Below are 15,644 nucleotides of genomic sequence, written 5' to 3'. Positions count from 1 at the left end.
CCTGCCTCTGCCTCTACTTCCAGAGAGATGGCATCCTATTTAATGTTGCTTGCAATGCATAGGTTTAGGGCTGACCACTGGGATCAGATAATCTATCTGGAAGGTTATTTCTAGAGACAACGGATTCTTCCTCTCTCAGAAGCCATTGATTGCCTTTAAGCTCTTCACAGGGGCAGGTGGGTTTCTTATTTGCTGGCTTTATTTTTTTAAGCTCTTCAGGAGATTAAACCCAAGGCCTGTGTGTGCTAGGCAAGCATTCTGCCAACTGAGCCATATCCCCAGCTCAAGGCATAAGTATGGAAAGGTAAGCCAGTGGATACTGGAGAGCTCTTTCAGTTTTCTGGGTTTGGGAGCCCCTGTGAGAAAGCATAATTCACAGGCAGACACGTGGGGGACAGCCATTAGTCATATGAACCTGCAAACCCAGGTTAACACCAGTGGAAGCACAGGGAAAGTCCCATTCAGCGTGCCCCTCAGAAAGACGGTATAGGTGTCTTCCTCATCAAGGAATTAACCCACTATTTTCACAGGAATCATCAGATGAAGAGCCAGAAAGTAGCAGTCGGGTCCAGATGCAGAGACATTCATTTCTGAGACATGGGGTGAGCAGAGAGTCTCCAACGACGTGCAGGCTCCGGGCAAAACCCTGAGGAGGAAGTTTCCCCAGGACTGAGGAGGGCTCAAGACTTAGAGTGAACCCTGCAAAGGACAGCTTACAGGTAACTCCACCCTGTGCCCAGGCCAGGAACCCAGGCTTTAGCCGTGCAGGAAGTTGGGTGCTATTGGAAAGCCTAGGGCCCCACCTTTGGGCCAGCCTCCAGATAGTTAAGATCTGTGGTCAGATTGGAAATCAGACAAGGATTACAGTTCAGAAGAGCTTGGATCGGCTGCCAAATTGGAATGCTTCTCCACAGAGGCTTAGGGTGGAAAAAAAAAATAGGTCAGAGCCCAGGTCATGAGAGAAAGAGCAGGTTATTGGCTTTCAGTGTGGGCTGTAAACGGCTGGACTTGAGTTTTCCAACATTGATGTACTTCATCCTAATGATGACTGTGCAAAGGCAAGGATGTAGCCCCCTAGGCTTAAGGAAGGGAAGGAAAAAGGAAGTGGGGAAGGGGAAAGAGTTTGGAACGGAGAAAGACTGAGAGGGAAAGAGAAATTAAGAGTAGAAGAGGAGGCCAGCAAAATGACTCCGCAGGTGGTGGCATCTGCTCTCAATCTTGTGGATCCAAGCTCTAACCCCAAGACCCACACACGTGGAAAAAAGAACCCAGTCCCACAAGCTGTCCTCTGAACTGCGTACACATGGCGTAGCACAGAAGTACCCACCTACCCTTCCACACAAGATAAGTAAATCAATATACTTTTTAAAGACGTGAGCCGAAAGTCAGGTGTGGCGGTGTACACCTTTAAAGCCAGCGCTTGAGAGACAGAGGCAGGCTGGCTTCTGTGAGTTGGAGTCCAGCCTGAGCTACAGCCAGTTCTATGCCAGCCAGTGCTGCATAGTGAGACCACTGGATGAGGGCTGCAGAGATGGCTCAGTGGTTAAGAGCACTGACTGTTCTTCCAGAGGTCCTGAGTTCAAATCCTAGCAAACACATGGTGGCTCACAAACATCTGTAATGGGATCTGGTGCCCTCTTCTGGTGTGTCTGAAGACAGCTACAGTGTACTTACATAGAATAGATGAATACATCTTTAAAAAAATTTATTGGGTGAAAGAATCCAGAAACCACTACAGAAATTATTTATAAATTTATTAAAATATGTATATTTTTAAGGCTTCCAAGATAATATGAAGTCAGATGACAAACCAAGAAAAGGTTTCTTTTGAGGTGACATTTACCCAATATGTGAATCAACAGGGAACTACAAAGAACAAAGAGAAGTAAAAACGGTCAAAGGATTCGAAGAGCCAATTCCTCCCCCAGAGGATAGAAATAGTTCAAGAAAGACAGAAGATTAAACTCAATGTCTTTGTGCAACATGCACACAAATCAAACTTCCCAGGAACAAATTCTTCACCTATCAGATTGGCATTGGCTGTAGATGGTTGGTATAGTAACTCCATTGTTGGGGAGCTTGTAGATAAGCACACCCTTGTGTGCCTGGGGAGGAGGACAGACCGGTAGAAGCTTTGGAAAGTGATCAGGCAACGTTTAGTTCAGTCTTAGCATTGCTATCCCTTTGATTCTGTGAGTCCACAGCTAGGAGTTTCGCCATCAAAAATACGCTAAAAAAATCTCTTCAAAGAGGCATACAGAAACTCAGGACAGCACTGTCCCTAAAAGCAAACTGGGGCTGGAGAGATGGCTCAGTGCTTCAGAGCTTGCTGCTCTTCCAGAGGACCTGAGTTGCTTCCCAGCACCCATGGCTGCCGCTGGCTCCAGCCTGCTGGGGAGCAGAGACTGTGAGCTTCTGGCTGCTGCACCTGCCCAGCCTTGATGGTGTCCTCTAGTTTCCCAACACCACCAGTGTAGTGGCAATGCTAGCTGGGACTCCTGGTAGACCTGGCTGAGTCTCCCCAGAATAAGGCTCTGGGCTGAAGCGCCTTGCCCCTCCTCCTCCTCTCAGCACCACACCTGCGGCTTCCATCTTCCTCCTCCACCCCCTTCTTATTCTTTGGCGACATTTTCCCCAGAAGTTAAACAAATGAACAAATATTTAAACATTTGATGTTTTTAGAGGACTCGAATCAAAACAGCGGGAACAATGGGGGGAAAAAAGGTCTGAAAGGCAGATCATAAAAAATAAATAAAAAGATCGCAGCTACTCTGACTTAAGAGACGCTGGCCTTTGCCCTATGAATTTTAATACGTGTTTGAATTACCTGGGGACTGTGCTGACATGCAGAGTCTGGTCTGGTGGAGCTGGCCTGGGACCAAGAAGTTGTGCTGCTTTGCAGGCCCCCCAGCTGGCGTCTCTGCTCTGCCCCATGGACACGTGCTGAGCAGCAAGGCTTCCTGCTGTTGGGAGGCTGAGTAAGGACTGACAGGGGAACACCTGTGGGTCCCTAGACTCTGGATTCCTGCTGGGTTCTGACAAGGAGTACAGCAGGACACAAGCAGACAGAGTGAGACCGGAGGTGTTTGTTCCGGGTTGGGGTGGGGTGGGAGGAGTCCCCTGCTAAACTGCAGGGGGCTGTCTCTCCTCAACACCACAGCTGTACAAGTGGCCCACTGCCTCTGCTCTCTTACAGGGTTTTGTGACTGCCTTACCCCCTTCTCCATCAGGCCTGGGGTGGCAATGACTCTGAGGGTTACTACTAGCTCTGGCATCCTGTACCATTCTTAAATACGATCAATGCTTTTTAAAACATTTACTTACTTATTGTGTGTGTATGTGTGCTCGAGTGCATGTGTGCGTGCGCATGCGTGAGTGCACCCATTGAGGCTAGTAGAAGTGCGGAAAAACTCTGGGACTGGAGTTGTAGGTGTTCATGAATTGAAGGCTCACCACTTGCCCCACTGGGTCCTGAGAACCAAACCAGCATCCTTTGCAAGAACTGCAAGTGCTCTGAATTGCTGAGCGGTCTCTCTAGCCCCTTATCCAGTCTTTAGTAAATGTCCCTCAGTATGTCAGCCAAGTGTGCCATCTGTCGTCTCTGAGGACCGACCCTGACAGTAGCCATGAACATTGCTTAATGCAAGATTTTGTGATGGTGTTTTTGAAAAAGGGCCTCACCTCATATCCCAAGCTGGGCCTAGAAATCATGATTCTCCTGCCTCTACATCCTCCTGAGTGCTGGGATTATAGGTGCCCTCCTCCACACCTGAACAATACAATAAATGTGTGTGTGTGTGTGTGTGTGTGTGTTCATATGTGTTTGTGTGTCTATGTGAATATATGCTATATATATATATTATAACATACAATTATAAACCAATAAACAATTGAATATATAATTATATATTATAATGTGCTATAGTGTATAATAATATATTATAATGTATAATATATAATTAATTATATCATATATCTATATACATTATATATCTATAGATAGCTATATGTGTAATTATACAGTATATATGATATAGAGATACATATTTAATATCAGCAGAATACTAGGAACAAGCTATCTATGACTCATTGAAAAAGGATTAAGTGGCCAGGAATTGTGACCATTAGATGGCAGAGGCAGGCAGATCGCTGAGTTTGAGGCCAATCTGGTCTACAAAGCAAGTTCCAGGACATCTGGGACTACAAAGAATAATCCTGTCTAGAAAAACAAAACAAACAAAAATATTGAGTGATGTTACACTTCCTACCTGGTGGTGTCATGTATGCAATTGGAAACGTTGTCCCCAATCTAAATTCACCTGCATGGAAAGCTGCCTAAGACATTTGCAAAATGGAAAGACAAAACAAAACAAAAAAAAAAACAGGCGAAATTCAGAACAGCCTGCATCGCACAAAGCTACTCACTGACACAAATAAACACAGGATTGGTGCAGCTCAGTGAGAGAGTGCTTGCTTAGCAAGCACAAAGCCCTAGAGCCTATGACCAATGCCACAAAAGAAGAAAAAGTCAATACAAACCCCTGCATTCAAAAGAGTAAATGCTACCCTTGCTAGGTTTGGATCGACTATGATGACCGCCTTGCTCAAAATAAGCATCAGCAGGAAGGCAGGCCGGGGCACTTTGCAGATGACTCTGCTGATCTTTGTGGCAGTCTTGCTTGCACGAAGTCTGACTGGCTTCAGGTACTGGCAGGCTAACTCCAGTGTGACAACTGAAAATCTTTTGCTTCAGTAAGCACTCCGGATTAAGCTACTTAGTGTGGCTGGACCGTGCACTAACCACTGACCCTCCAGGAACTGAGTCAGTCAGGAAGGCTCCCTGAGAAAAGGCAGAGTGTGCAGGGATTTGTTAGGCAGTGGGTCAAAGCCTCTGAGACATTTCACCATGCCGAGAAGGCCCCTTCCTTGTGGGCCAGAGGCTGCCTCTTACCACAGATGCTGAAAACCTACAATTTGCCTTCCTAGCCTCCTGGTGTCAAATAGATCAGGGGCACAGGTTGGGCCAGTCAGGCCCTACTGTGTCAGGCTGTCAATCTGAAACCAGTGACAACAAAAGAACCTGAGGAGACTCCATCCCAGTAGGGACACAGCTGTTGCGTGATTGGGACATCCTGGTCTGAAATCTCCAAAACTTGGGCCCCTCCAAGTTTTGTGTACCGGAAAAGAATCATGAACTACATCCTTCTGCTGCTGCTGCCGTGACCCCAGGGTTGGTTTCTGCTGTACCCAAGCAGGATTCTTGCTCAGTATCTACACATGGGTGTCAATATTCCTGGTTTTAATTGGGGACGTCCCCCACAGCCTTATGTTTTGAATATTTGTTTCCCCCATTGAGTCAGGTGAAGGAGACATTTTGAGAGCTCTGGGCCAGAGAGTCTGATGAGTCTGGCTGACTGAGATGAAAATACCACACAGATGCCTTGTGGCCCAACGGTGCCAGCAACAGCATGGGTTGGCGTTTTGTTATTTAATATTTACTACAACAAGTGTATGGAAATATATAAGGATGCTGTGGACCCTTAGATAAACCTTGGCTAGAAGAAGTAGTTCACTAAGGGCCTCTTCTTTTGTTTGTTTGTTTGTTTGTTTGTTTTATGCTGGCCACAGACTTTCTCTATAGCTCATGATGACCTTGAACTGATTCTTCTTCCTTTGCCACTCCAGGGCTGAAATTATAGGCACGCATAACCACATCCAGCTATGGGCTGGCTTTGCTTTTCCTTTGCTTGGGAATAAAGGTGGGCCCCAGCGTACCCTACGCATTTATCTATTGTGTGTGTGTGCACATGCATTGCTGTAGCACAAATGTGGAAGCCAGAGGACACTTTCAGTCATTGGTTCTCTCCTTCCACTAGGTGGGTCCCAGGGGTTGAACTCAGGACATTAGGCTAGGCAACAGGTATAGTTAGTTACTGAGCCATCTTGAAGCCCCTCCACTCTATGTTTCTGAGACAGGTCTCTCACTGAAGCAGGAGCTCACTGATTGTCCAGCAAGCCCCAGTTCATGTCTCCACCATCTAGCACTGGGATTACCATTGTGCACGGCCACACCCAGCTTTTTATGTGGGTACTGGGGGTCCAAATTCAGGTCCTCCTGTTTGAGCAGAAAGCACTTTACCAACTGAGCCGTCTTTCCAGCCTACAGAGGCAGGCTTCTGAGGGTGACCACATAGCCCCTGAATCTGCCCACTCTCTGTTTCTTAGCTGACCATCGTGTGGTCAGCTTAGCTGACACACTCCTGCAATGACAGTTGGAGCCCTGTGGTGAATGGCCCTGGAAACTCAAAGAAGGAGGGCAAGGGCGTCTTACTATTTTTGATTTTCACTTTTACGTATTGCTGGAGTTGATTATCGTTCAACTATTACTATTATTTGAAGATCATGAGTTCAAGGTCAGCCTTCAACTTCAGTCACCTTCCTTGTTCTCTTTCCATCTTACTTATTAAGACCCTGTCTGTCAGTAAACCTGAAGCTCAATGGTTAGACTTCACTGGATGGCTGATAAGCTTCTGGGATCTACCTGTCTCTCCCTAACCCTAACCCTAACCCTAACCGATTCCTGTGTTTACACATGTGGACCATGCATGGTACACACGTGTACCACACTCCCAGCTTTAACACGGTGCTGAGGATCTGAACTCGGATGCAACAGGCTTTCCCAGCCCTATGTGCTTTTGGAGACGGGAGCTCAGTAACTCAGGTTGACCTTGAACTCATGATCTCCCTTCCTCAGTCTCCCAAGTTCTGGGATTATAGGAATGTATCAGTGAGCTGAGCCTTATCTTTTACTTTTACATCGCTGTCATAATGAAACAATAGTTAGTGAACATATAAGGGACAAGAAAGAAAATAAGAAAGAGGTGCGGTTACTCAGATCTTCCAGGAAATAAGTGGCTTCCCTAGAAATTCCAAAGGTGGTGTCTTACACGCAGTAATTTGTGTAGGATGTGGAAGTGAGTGGTGTACTCATCTGTACATGAGTGGTTAGCTCTAGTCCTTGACTGACTTGTCCAAACACTTTTCCAGGCTCCCCACTTACAGAATAAACTCCACAGTCCGTAGTAGGGCATCGAAGTCTTTTGCAATCCAAGTCCTGAAAACCTTCAAGATATTTTCTTATCTTTGTATATAGTATTTTTTTTTTTTTTATCTTCTAGCCCTGATTCCTCACTCCCATCCTCTCTGACCTGCACCGGTGACTCATATCTGCCCAGACCTCACAGTTATCCTGTTATCAGGATCCTCTGTATCATGGGACTCGGTGTGTGTAACAGTCTTGTCTAGCTGTATGTCTGGCTTCTTGTTGGGTCTGGGGACCACTACTGACAATCGATGGAGACCAGTTGTCTCTTCATATGGAAGCAGTCACGCTGTAAGGAAAGAATGATGTGGCCTGCTTGTGCCCAGGCCTGTCCTTAGGACCCTTCTCTGATTTTCTGCTTGACTAGTTGCCCCCACCCCACCAAACATTCCCATGTTTCTCTTACTTAAGGTTTTTGTAAATGTCACATTTTCAGTGATTCCCTTGATAGCTCAATTATAAAACACTACCCCACCTTCTACCCTATTTTTCCTTAGATTCACGTTCAGTTTACTGTGTCAACAGCATTCACCACCATCCAGCTGCCAAGTTTATTTCCACAGCATATCTTTACAGCCCGTATGGGTGGGTCAATTCCTAGAAGGCGGAGATGCTATCTTGCAAACGTTCTCAGCATGTGGAGCTGTGCCTGGCACTAGCAGGCATCCAAAACATACTTGTTGAGTCCGGAAAGAGAGATGAGCTTGATGTCAGAAGGCCTGAGCCCTAGCCACAGCAGCGCCTGCAGATCTGTGCAGACTATAGCAACATACAGCCTTCCGGGGCACTCTTCTTCTGTAGACTGGAATCTTCAGAATCCAATCCTCCAGGGTGGCTACCAGGACTGCCCTGCGGACCAGCCTGTGGGTCCTACCTTTTGTGTATGTATCGGAGGGCTTGTTAAAGAACAACTGCTGTTCCCACACCGAGTTTCCGACTCAGTGGGTTTGGGGTGTGGCTAGAAAAATCTCCTAATCTGTAACACCTAAGTTACTGTGCTAGTGGTGAGCCATAAGGCAAAGACAAGAGATAGACGGGCGGGTAGCCTGGCACAGATGAAGAACTCAGCACTGCAGGGTTGCTCCAGCAAAGGACAGTGCTGGCCCATTCGTCCTGATTCAGTCTGCGACTATTTAGGAAGCGTTTGTGAAGTGCGGGGCGGTCTGGGATCGGTGGAGACTCGGGGTGAGTTCTAAGCTAGGCCCAGAGGTCGCATTGGCTCTGAGCAGGAAGGCTGAAGAGTGACCAGTTACAGGCCCACCCCACAAGCCCGGAGGCGGGTCCTGCGCGCGCGTACTCAGCAGGCGCGGCCCCGGAGGCGCGCGCGCACCCAGGGGGCGGGCCTGCGGAAGGCGGCGGGCACGCGCGGACTCGGGGTGGGAGCGGGCGGCGGCGCGGAGCGAGCGGCGGGCGATGGGCGAGGGCGCGCTGGCCCCGGGCCTGCAGCTGCTGCTCCGCGCCTGCGAGCAGGGTGACACGGACACGGCGCGGCGCCTGCTGGAGCCAGGAGGGGAGCCGGTCGCGGGGTCCGAGGCGGGAGCGGAGCCGGCAGGGCCCGAGGCGGCCCGGGCAGTGGAGGCCGGGACGCCGGTGCCGGTGGACTGCTCGGATGAGGCGGGCAACTCGGCGCTGCAGCTGGCGGCGGCCGGTGGTCACGAGCCACTCGTGAGGTTCCTGCTGCGCCGCGGAGCCTCGGTCAACAGCCGCAACCACTACGGCTGGAGCGCGCTCATGCAGGCGGCCAGGTGAGCGGGGACCGGGAAGGAGAGAGTCCGGGACTCATGAGAGTGCGAATGGCAGACTTGGAGACTTGTTTTTTGGTCTTCTGTATGATGGAAATAAAAGGGCGGTTTCAGAAACACAAGATTAGGGATGTTAGAAACTTTGGCTTTTGAACACTGTGGAGGCTGCAGAGTGCATCTTCCAGACGTTCGTTCATTCATTCCGTTTTGCATTAAGGGTCTCCAAAGAACCTGTCTACTCACCCTGGCTTTGGGGATTGGGGGAGATAGATAACGGGATCCAGTTAAGTCCCCACTTTGGGGATAGGAGTGGGGTGGGTAGCAGTCTTAATCTGGAAGGTCTGACGGTAGTAGCTGACCCAGTTGGAGGAATAAGGGTGATTTCAGTAGAAATGAGGTGTAAAGACCCGAGGATTTGTAAGAGTTATCCAGGACAGGAAAACGTGGAGGCGGGGAAGAGCAAGCATACCGCAAACACATAGTGATGGTAAGTGGTCAGGCAACTGGGAGGATGCTGGGACCCAGAAGGAGTTGGAAGTAATAGGAGACAAGCCCACCGTTGGAGAGAAGAAAGTAGATTCCAGATTGGGGCTGAAAAGAAGCCCATATTCTAAGGAGGATCAGAAGTGTGGAAGGCACAGGGCACAGTGACTGGATCAGACTTTTGATTCAGGTAAGTTACATTCACCACATGTGAGAATGGAGAGAGAGGAAAAGAGAGAAAAGAGAGGCGCCAGAGTCAGGAAGGCTGGTTAGGAAGACAGCAGCCCAAAGAAGAGACAGTTAGTAGCCTGGATCAAACTGAAGTTGATCCTGGTCGGGAGAGGCAGCAAAATCTATCTCTAGATTTCTGGCTGGGGGCTTATAAATGTTCTGAGTTGTAGAATACAAGAGACTATTTTTTAAGATGTATTTTTATTTCATGTGTATGAGTGTTTGTGTGCCTGTGTGTATGTGCACCACATGGGTGCCTGAGGGAAGTCAGAAGAGGGCAGTGGATATCCTGGAACTGGAAGTACAGACACTCAGGATCTTTCCTACACGTGGTAGACACCAGGCCTGGCATCTCTTTGAGAGCAGCAGGTCCTCTTAACTGCTGAGCCATTTCTCAAGCCCCAGAGGGTCTTTCCTGAGAGTGATCTTGGCTTTCAGTCACATAGCAGGTGGCACCAGCAGAGAATGCCAGGGCAGCAGAGGTGACCTTAAAACCTTTTGTCTAGGTCCCTTTCCCCTTAGAGGCAGTAGCTACTCCACTAAGGCAGGAGCCTTCTCCTGTCTAGTACCCCTCCCCCCTTGGCTTGTGATGTCCCGGGAATGTGCCTTCCCCATCCCCTCACCCTTTTTCACAGACACCCCTGTAGAGGTCTCCCACCATGCTCCTCTCCTCCAGGTATGCCCCCCCTCCACCTTGAGGAGCTTCCAGATCTTTCTGGAATGAGTGCTTGGCTGTGCCTGTCAGCATCAGCTGCCCTCATCTCAGGATGAACCTTCTGTGCACACTCTTCAGTGTATCCACCTCTTAAGCTCAGGCCTGGGACTCATCCGGTCCTTCTCTGCCACCCTTTGTACTTTTTACAAAAGCTAATGACTCCGAACCAAGGATATTTTCTCCCCCTTATGGGCAAGACCCTGAGATTTAGGTGACAGAATGTGTGTTGGCAGGGACTCTCTCTGCAGAACCCCTTAGCCTGAGTTAGAGCCTCTTCTGCTCTCAGCAAAGCTCTCAGCAAAGCCCCTCCACGCTCAAGCTTAGCTTCTTCCAGGAAGCCTTCCATGGTGTGGCCATGGCCTTTGGCCTTACCATACCAGGAAAGTCCTCTCTACCTGCAGCAGACTGGCTCCCTGTGCATCCAACCCTGGCTCTACCCAAGATGCCCTGGGATGTTTTCCAGATGGGGTTCCTGGGGTTGCCTTTCTGAAGGTTGTGACTGGGAAGCCGAGGAGAGGGGTGGAGGACAGGAAGGGACATGTGAAAGGCTCAGAGTGCCTTTGTACATTTGAGAGGCCCAGGTGTATACCTCCTCTCTGAGGTCCACCCACCATAGAGGCCTTGCAGGCCTGGGAGCTTGCAGAAAGCTTTGCTTGTAATGGATTGCAGCACTGGTTTGCCCCAGTGCCACCAACCCCTGTCATCTGTTTTTGTTTTGTTTTATTTTGCCCTTAACCAAGTTCTGCAGGATTATCCACATCATGTGATTAATAGCATAATCATCATCATTATCATCATTTCTGATTATTATTGCCTTAATGTGGATCAGGCTGGCCCTGAACCTCCTCTACTTTCCCAGTGCTGGGATTTGGGTGTGACTCATCAACTCCTCTTAATCTCGATGGACAGGATACTTGATGGTTAATTAACAATTTAACAGATTCAGAGGACTTTCTGGTAGAAAAGTTGGTGAAAGGGCCTTGAAGCCAGCCCAGGGAATGGGGGGAGGGGGGAGGAGGGAGGGATTGCTGCTTCTGGATCTGGCAGAAACAGCAGCAGGTATCTTCACAGGAGTGGTTTTTAGGGAGAAAGAAAGGGAAGTCTGTGCTAGGGCGAGTTGGTTGCCAAGTCCTCACTGGACAGGCTAACCAGTATAGCCAAATAATGAATTTTGATTGCTAGACCTTGGAGTTTTAGTAGTTGAAACTTGGTGTCTTAGTCAGGCACAGGGAAGTAGCCAAATGAGGGACAGGACCTTGATGACTAGCTAGCTTTTGGAATGTGAGTGATGTAAAGGCTTAGCAAGGGAGAGGGAAGGAAGGAGGGCAAGCCCTGCTGGCAGCCTGTGAGAGGTGCCTGGGCCTGTCAGAGTCCTTCAGTTGGTGTTGTAAAAAGAGTTGGGGTCTGAGGCCGGAGCACTCCTGACTTTGACACTTTGTAATTGAGATGCTTTGGGGCTGTCTTTTCGTGCCTCAGTTTGCCATGAGTGCTGCTTCCTAGTTACTATATTTTATCAGCATGGGTGTTTTACCTGCACCAATGTCTGTGTACTGTATGCACGTCTGGTGCCCTCAGAAGCGAGAGGAGGGCATCAGAGCCTTTGGAAGTGGAGTCACAGGCCGTTGTCAGCCGCCAGAGGGTGTTGGGAATTGAACCTGAGTCCTCTGGAAGAGCAGTCAGTTCTCTTTAACCGCTGAGCCATCTCTCTGGCCCCAGCAGGTGCTGTGTGGAGAGCATTAGTATGACACACACCTTACTGTTCTACAAGACCAAGGTAGACGGTACCTCTTCGAGGAGAGGACAAGAATTCACTCTTGCCTGTTTGCCAGGGCCTGGGCACGTTTTAAGTCTGCTCACCGGAAACTCCACTGCACTGGAGTTGAGACACTCTGAGCTGTCTGCTGTCTGGTCCACGTGGAGGCTAATAGATTATTCTTTTTGCCCTCTCCCCAGGAGCGGGGATTGAACTCAGGACCTGTATGTGTCAGGCAAGCGTGCTACCACAAAGTTACCACCTCGGCTGTCTTTTTAAAGCAAGTCTCACTGAATTGCCCAAGCTGTCCTTGGACTTGCCATGCAGCTCAAGCAGGTCTAATTGCCCTACATCTGCCCAGTCCCCATCATTGGGTCTGGCTAGCAGTGACCTTTCTTGAGCACCTATTTTGTGTCTGGCATTGTGCTTACTGCTTTAGATGGATTCACGCCTTCAGTCTACCCCAAACCTTAGGAAGTATGTTTCATTGCTGTCCTCCATTTAGAGACAAGGAGTTGAGGTACAGAGAAGTTACATAACCTAGTTGAGTGACAGAGTAGGATTCACACTCAGACTGATGGGTGGCTCAAGAGCTGTGAGTCCAGCAACTGACAATCCCCTTTGGGACCTGATAGTGATTCTGAGCAGGGGACAGCTTCCATCCACTTCTGCCTTTACCCGACTCGTGCCAGGTGCTCTGAGTGGCAGGCTCGTGTGCCAGCCCTTAAAGCACAGGTGTTAATTGCTGAAATTAATTGGCAGCCTCAGCACCTGCTCAGAAGCCCCCAGCAGCCCCATTTCCAGTAATTACCTATTAGAAAATGAATTCCAGCAAAATTATCTTGGGCTCCGTTGGATCATTTTATATTTTTCAGCCTAATTGAATGCTCTCTGGAGCTACCTGAGAGTTCAGAAAACATTGCAAAATTCAGTATTTCTGCTCGAATCCAGCCCGTTGCTTCCTCTGTCGGAACGGGGCAGGCTGGGGGAGCTGCAATTTGAAATGCTTGGGGCTGGTTTGGATCCTGTCACTTTCAAATTGAGATTAATTGCTCTCTGCTCCACTCTGCTGCCTCCTTATCTGTGAAGTGGGAGGCACTGTGTACATCTCCGGGATTTCAGATGAGATAAGAATCCGAAAGTACCCTGTAATCTGCAGTTAGAGATTACACTAGAGTTTATTTTGTGCTCCCCAAACCGATGGGAGCTTTTTAACTCAACTCTACTGCAGGGGAGGCCGAAGCAACTCCTGGTTCCTTTCTGTCTCCCCTCCCCTGTCATCAGTGCCGTGCATCCGTGTCTTAATTCATGAGGCAGAATATACTGAACTCGAACACGGGCCATCTCTCGTGTTAGTGGCCAGGGACGTTCCCTAACCCTGTCTTTAGCCACAATCAGGTAGGCAAGAAACAGTGTTTGGAAGAGGGTTCAGGTTTAGACAGAGGGAAGCTGCAGACTGGGGGATCCTTGGAAGGGAGCCCAGGAAACTGCTCAGAGTTGGCAAGATGGGAGCCGACCCTGAGGCCCTGAGCAGCTCAGAGGCTCAGCACTTTGCTTGGTAGGACCGAAAGGTAGAAGAGTGGGAGTCACACTCATGGCGGAGTGCATGGAAGGAGGGCAGGAAGGTGCGGAAGGGGCTGGGAAATATGAGCAGTGCAGGCCACCCCTCCTGACTCTGGGCAGGTGGGAGGGACCTTGAGGTTTAGGTCTGTGGGCTGCCTGGAGGATGGGCAGAAGGGAAGACCTTGAATTGGCAATTTCTGCCGGCAGTGTTTCCTCAGACTCACTTCTCTGCTCTGGAGAAGAGGCCCCCATCCTGCCTTGGACTGGGGGCCCAGGTCACCAAGTTCTCATTTGCACCCTGCAGGAGGCAGCCTGGTGTGTCAAGGTTCACAGCCCAGAAGGTATTTTATGTTCAGCTGGTGCCTCAGACCAGAGTTCAGCCCTGGGCCTGCCTCCTTCACAGGGAGGAAGCCCCTAGCTTTAGCTGAGGCACAAAATCCACTTCCAAAACGAAGGGCTGAGCAACAACTCGGCCTCCAAGCTGACCACTGCCCTGCGGTCTTCTAACACTCTCTTCCCTGGGTTTGTCTTTGTTTCCTCTTAGCCAGGAGGAACCTTCTCTAGCTTGGACACTCTCCACTCTGAGACCTCACAACACCTCAAAACATAAGTCTGCCCACTGAGAAGCAGCATCTGTCCTCCTGGAGTCAGGGAGTTGGCAGGAGCCCATCTGTCTGTCTTCTTTGGACCCTAATACAGCCATAACTGGAGCTTCTTTGAGAAAGACCCATCTATATGAGCCAGGTTCATAGCCACCTGCAGGGAACATTCCTGCCAGCAGGTGGCAGTAGGCCTCCGTGGAGGTGCCAGAGTCCTTTTGCCCAGGGCAGCGCCTTGCTGGGATGTACTGGGAAGGTGGGGGCTGAGGAGGGTAAAAATGAATCACCACAAGGGCCTTGCCTATGAGTGAATCAGAGCACTGGCAGAGACAGCCTAGCAGGCCACAACTCAGAGTACCGAAAACTTAGAGGGACTTGGGGGTGGGGTGGTATCGGCCGATGGATTCAGACCTCAGTGTGTGTGTGTGTGTGTGTGTGTGTGTGTGTGTGTGTGTGTGTTTAAATTTTAAATTAACTTCTTCTGTTTTATGTGTATGCTGTTTTGCCTGCATCTGTGTGCACACATATATGATGTCTCGTACCCACTGCATTCAGAAGACCCTAGAGATAGAATTGGGGTGGCTGTGATCCACTATGTAGGTACTGGGCATCAAATCTAGGTTCTCGTGGGTCTGGAACATGGAAAGCAGGCAAGCAGGTTACATCGATCCACTCGTTTTAACACCTCCGCTGCTGGGATTGTATATGCGCACTGCCATGTCTGTTTATCGTCAGTGTGTGTACACACATGTGCATGTTTACGTGTATATGGGTACACGTGTGAACACACGTGTGGTGACTTGAGGCCTGTGTAAGGAGTTTTCCTTGATTACTCTCCACAGGATTCATTGAGGCAGGGCCTCAGTTGAGCCCAGAGCTTGCTGATGTAGTCTAGCTGGTCAGCTTGTTTGAGGGATGCCCCTGTCTCTGCCTTCCTGTGCTTGGCATTTTAAAGTAGCTTCCCAAATCCTCCTTATTATGATTGCCAGGCAAACATTTTACTGACTTGGAATTGGGTTTCTTTTCTTTCAGGTTTGGGTGTCAGGGGTCTAACTGTGGGCAGACTCATAGAGCTCCTCCTGCCCCTGCCTCCTGAGTGCTGGGATTAAGGGTGCGCATCTGCAGGCCCAGCCATGTTTTATCCCAGATGACCCTTAGTCAGGCAGCTGGGCGTGGCAGGTTGTAGAATGGAAAAGGCATGGTGATTAGCATAGCTGACACTGAGTGCCTACTTACTTTGTATATATGCTCAGTAAGCCTCAGTTAACCCCTCACGGGGGTATGGTTATAGCCCCATTTTACAGATCAGGAAGTGAAGGCACAAACAAATTCTTGCTCAACATCACGTGGAGGAGAGACCAGGTTCCAACCTGGTCATGGCTTCTCTCATCAGATGAGGATGGTTACTCGGGGCCAGCCTGGTACCTGACACCAGGCCGAGATTGTTCCTTCTGAA

The 15,644-nt window shown here is 49.4% G+C and overlaps 1 protein-coding gene across 7 annotated transcripts in view; it reads left to right on the top strand.

Annotated features, from left to right (window-relative positions):
• Positions 1-8,364: 8,364 nt before the first annotated feature.
• The window catches only part of Anks6 (ankyrin repeat and sterile alpha motif domain containing 6), a 41,417-nt gene continuing 34,137 nt past the window's right edge, over positions 8,365-15,644 (top strand). For 6 of the 7 annotated variants that reach the window (XR_010066414.1, XR_010066413.1, XR_010066416.1 and 3 more), the window contains exon 1: positions 8,468-8,847. Coding sequence is in view for 3 of the 7 variants with exons in the window: in XM_063287917.1 (XP_063143987.1) it covers positions 8,516-8,847 (332 nt within the window). In the remaining 4 variants the exon portion in view is untranslated. 7 annotated transcript variants of the gene reach the window in all.

The sequence above is a fragment of the Rattus norvegicus genome, chromosome 5, assembly GCF_036323735.1.
Source record: "Rattus norvegicus strain BN/NHsdMcwi chromosome 5, GRCr8, whole genome shotgun sequence".
Classification (NCBI taxonomy): domain Eukaryota; kingdom Metazoa; phylum Chordata; class Mammalia; order Rodentia; family Muridae; genus Rattus; species Rattus norvegicus.
Note: the sequence above shows the minus strand (reverse complement) of the source record. Positions and strands in the feature narration are given on the sequence as shown.